Source organism: Aureococcus anophagefferens (assembly GCF_000186865.1).
Source record: "Aureococcus anophagefferens unplaced genomic scaffold AURANscaffold_338, whole genome shotgun sequence".
NCBI classification, from domain to species: Eukaryota; class Pelagophyceae; order Pelagomonadales; family Pelagomonadaceae; genus Aureococcus; species Aureococcus anophagefferens.
Window position 1 is genome coordinate 4,940 of NW_008705864.1, and position 3,143 is coordinate 8,082.

At 65.3% G+C, this 3,143-nt stretch overlaps 2 protein-coding genes across 2 annotated transcripts; both read left to right on the top strand.

Moving 5' to 3' along the window:
* Window positions 1-16: 16 nt before the first annotated feature.
* Window positions 17-499, top strand: AURANDRAFT_68745 (hypothetical protein; the record flags this gene model as incomplete). Its single annotated transcript, XM_009044468.1, has 1 exon — window positions 17-499. The coding sequence occupies one exon, from the start codon at window positions 17-19 to the stop codon at window positions 497-499; it is 483 nt and encodes a 160-aa protein (XP_009042716.1).
* A 460-nt stretch (window positions 500-959) lies between these two features.
* Window positions 960-2,403, top strand: AURANDRAFT_68746 (hypothetical protein; the record flags this gene model as incomplete). The annotated part of the gene is made up of 3 exons (XM_009044469.1): window positions 960-1,629; window positions 1,736-1,809; window positions 1,915-2,403. The coding sequence occupies 3 exons, from the start codon at window positions 960-962 to the stop codon at window positions 2,401-2,403; spliced, it is 1,233 nt and encodes a 410-aa protein (XP_009042717.1).
* Window positions 2,404-3,143: the final 740 nt, after the last annotated feature.

A 3,143-nucleotide genomic window follows, 5' to 3' on the forward strand; every position in this document is an offset into this window, starting at 1 on the left:
CGAATTCGCGCGCGAGATGGAGGCCATCGACCGGCGCTACGACGCGCCCGCGCGGCCCGCGCCGCCGCGCCAGGACTCGAACGCGTCGTCCTTCGCCGACGACTCCGACGAGGACGGGCCCGCGCCGCCGCCGCCGCGGCGCGCGGCGCCCGAGCCCGAGCCCGAGCCCGAGGCGCCCGCGACGGTGTCGGGCTGCCACGCGGAGATGGTCGTCCACGACACGACCTTCGCGCCCGCGAAGGCGCGCACGGCGCCCGGCGTCGAGTTCGCCGTCGTCATCGACGCGGACGAGCTCGGCTACGTCGAGTACCAGTTCCGCTGCGACCGCGTGCTCGACGGCGCCCCCGCGACGCGGACCCTCGCCTTCGAGACGGACATCATGTGCGCGGGCGACGTCTTCACGCACATTTTCCAGGACGAGGGCCGCTACGAGATCTACGACGTCGACGCCGAGGACGCGCCGGGCCACATCCGCGTGTCGTCCGCGGAGGACGACTAGTAACACCTGTGTTTGCGCTGCGCTCGTACGGATGGGCTCGGGGAAGGTGGTGTTGTACGACCTCGGGAGGCTCCGAGTCTCGGGGTAACATATCCCGCCGGCGGGACATAAGCAAAACTAACCCTTGACGGAATAAACTTCACTGAGCTCGATGAACTTTGGGATATGAATGGCTGTGAGCGCACAGCCAATATTGAAGAAGATGCAAACTTTAAAACGAATGGCTCGCATCGTTTATGATATAAACGTTGGGCAATTATAATCACTACGGCTCGTTTCCTATATGATATGTTAAACACCGCTTCAACCTGGGCTGAAATCCAAGCATGGGTTCGAAATGGGCAAGTTGCGGCCGTACACCATTTCCAGCAGTGCCGATGGAGCCTCGAAATTTGCCAGCGAAATTTGGCAGCGAAATTTGCCCGCGAGCAGCAAGCTCGCGTGCAGTGGCGGCGACACGATGTCGACCCCCCGCGCTGCCCTCGGCATGCTCCCGCTCGTGTTCCTCGTCGGCGGCGCCCGCGGCTTCGGCTACAGCCAGACCGTCGACAATTGCGCGGAGACGCCCCACACCTTCGACCGCTCGTGTGTAGAGGACTGCCCGCAGTGCACGCCGATCGCCGTCACCGAACGGGGGCAGGACCTGAGCGACGCGACCGAGTGCGTGTGCATTGAGGGCAGCCTCATGGGCGATGATGATAGTAGTGATGATGACGCATCGAAGTCGTGGACGCTGACGCCGTACGACGACTGCGCGTTCATCTCGAACCTCGGGGAGTACGTGGCGCTCCACGCCGGCGCCGGGAACGACGTCGTGGACGTCAAGCTGGCGTACCGCTATAGCATCATCGACGCCGGCGCCGGCGACGACGACGTCTCGGTCATGTCCGCGGAGAGCAAGAAGATCGACGGCGGCGCCGGCGACGACGCGATCTACGCACTCAGGGTGGGAGGCCAAACAGGCAACGAGCTCCGCGGCGGCAAAGGCGACGACACGATCACGCTCGTGTATTCCAGCGTCGACGTCTTCGGCGACGCCGGCGACGACGCGATCTCGGTTACAGCCAGCTCGTATTCGCAGCTCTTCGGCGGCGACGGCGACGACACGATCGACATCGGCTCCGACGAGGGTAGAGGGTACACGAAAGTCGACGGGGGCAACGGCGCCGCGCCCGCGCCGAGAGAGGCCCGGACGACGGCCCCCCGTCTCCGCGCGTTTACCTTTGCGCTTCGTAGGCGACGACGTGATCACCGCGAACCTGTTCACAGGAAGCATGTCGGGCGGGGCCGGGGACGACACGCTGAGCGTGGTGGCTGCCCCGACCTCGAAAATCTTCGGGGACGAAAACCTCGACTACGACTACGATGGAAACCTCGTACTCGAAGCCGACGGAAACGACAGGATTGACCTGCAGTACTGCGGCGACTGCACGGTTATCACTGGCGGGGGCGACGACGTCGTCTCCATCGGCAACGCGCGAGAATTCAACGCCGAGCTCGGAGGTGGCGACGACGCGCTCACGATCGACATGCTGACCGGCGGAACTCCTTATGACATCCGCGGCGGCAACGGAGACGACGACATACACATCAAGAACGCGAAGTATATCGACGACCAGGGGGTGTACATCGACGGGAGCAAGGGCGACGACAAGATCACCGTCGACTACTTGGGCGAGAAAGCCGACTACGTGAGCATCGACGGCGGCGGCGGCGACGACGCGTGCACTTTGCAGGGGACCGCGGTCGAGTGCGAAGTTGCAGAGGACGACGACGACGGCGGGGCCGTCCCCGTGACGTGCGAAGGCTGGGGCCAGGGGTTCTTCTGCGACTGTGCGGGCGACTGCGAGAGGGAGGAGGCGTGGTGCCAGTGCGACGAGGCGCAGGCCTGCTGCGCCCGGTAGACCTCCCGCGCGCACGATATCGTTATAAGACGCACGATCGCGATCGCGACTCCGACCGCGCAAGGCAATCGCACGACCCGGGCGAGGACACATCCGCGTGTCGTCCGGTGAGGACGACTAAAAACACCTTGTGCTTGCCGGTCGTCGCTGCAAGCTTGTATGCCAGCGTGCGGAGTTCGAAGCTGAAGGTGGCACACTTTTTACACGGTGGCGCCCCTAATAGTCGCTCTTGTCGTTGTCGTAGCGCCTGAGGTAGTCTTCGAAAAGCTCCTCTTTGCCCAAATCGGAAGTGGGGCGGTAGAACTCCGCGCCGTCGCTGGCGGAGCCCAGGTTGTTGTCGTGATACGGGAACGTGGGGCGGACAAGTTTCGACGCTGCTCTCTCGTCAAATGCGGGGGTCTGGCCGCTGAGCATGATGACTGCCATTCCGATGCCGCGCCTCACCCTCTCGCGGTACGCTTGCAGATGGCGGGACGCGCCCACGCGGCGCGCCACGGCCTGGCCGACGTCCGACCGCTCCACGCGCGCCACAAAGGCCCGAAGCCCCGGCCGCACCTGGAGCGCGTCGTCGAGGACCATGTCCTGGACGAGCCGGAGCAGGAGCAGCGGCGCGCCGACGGTGATCTCGAGGACGGTCCGCCGCGGCCCGGCGTGGGCGGCGACCGCGGGCCCGACGGTGCGGTCGACCCACTCGAGCGCGTCGACGAGCCCCCGGGTCCCCGGCGCGTTGCAGTGGCCAT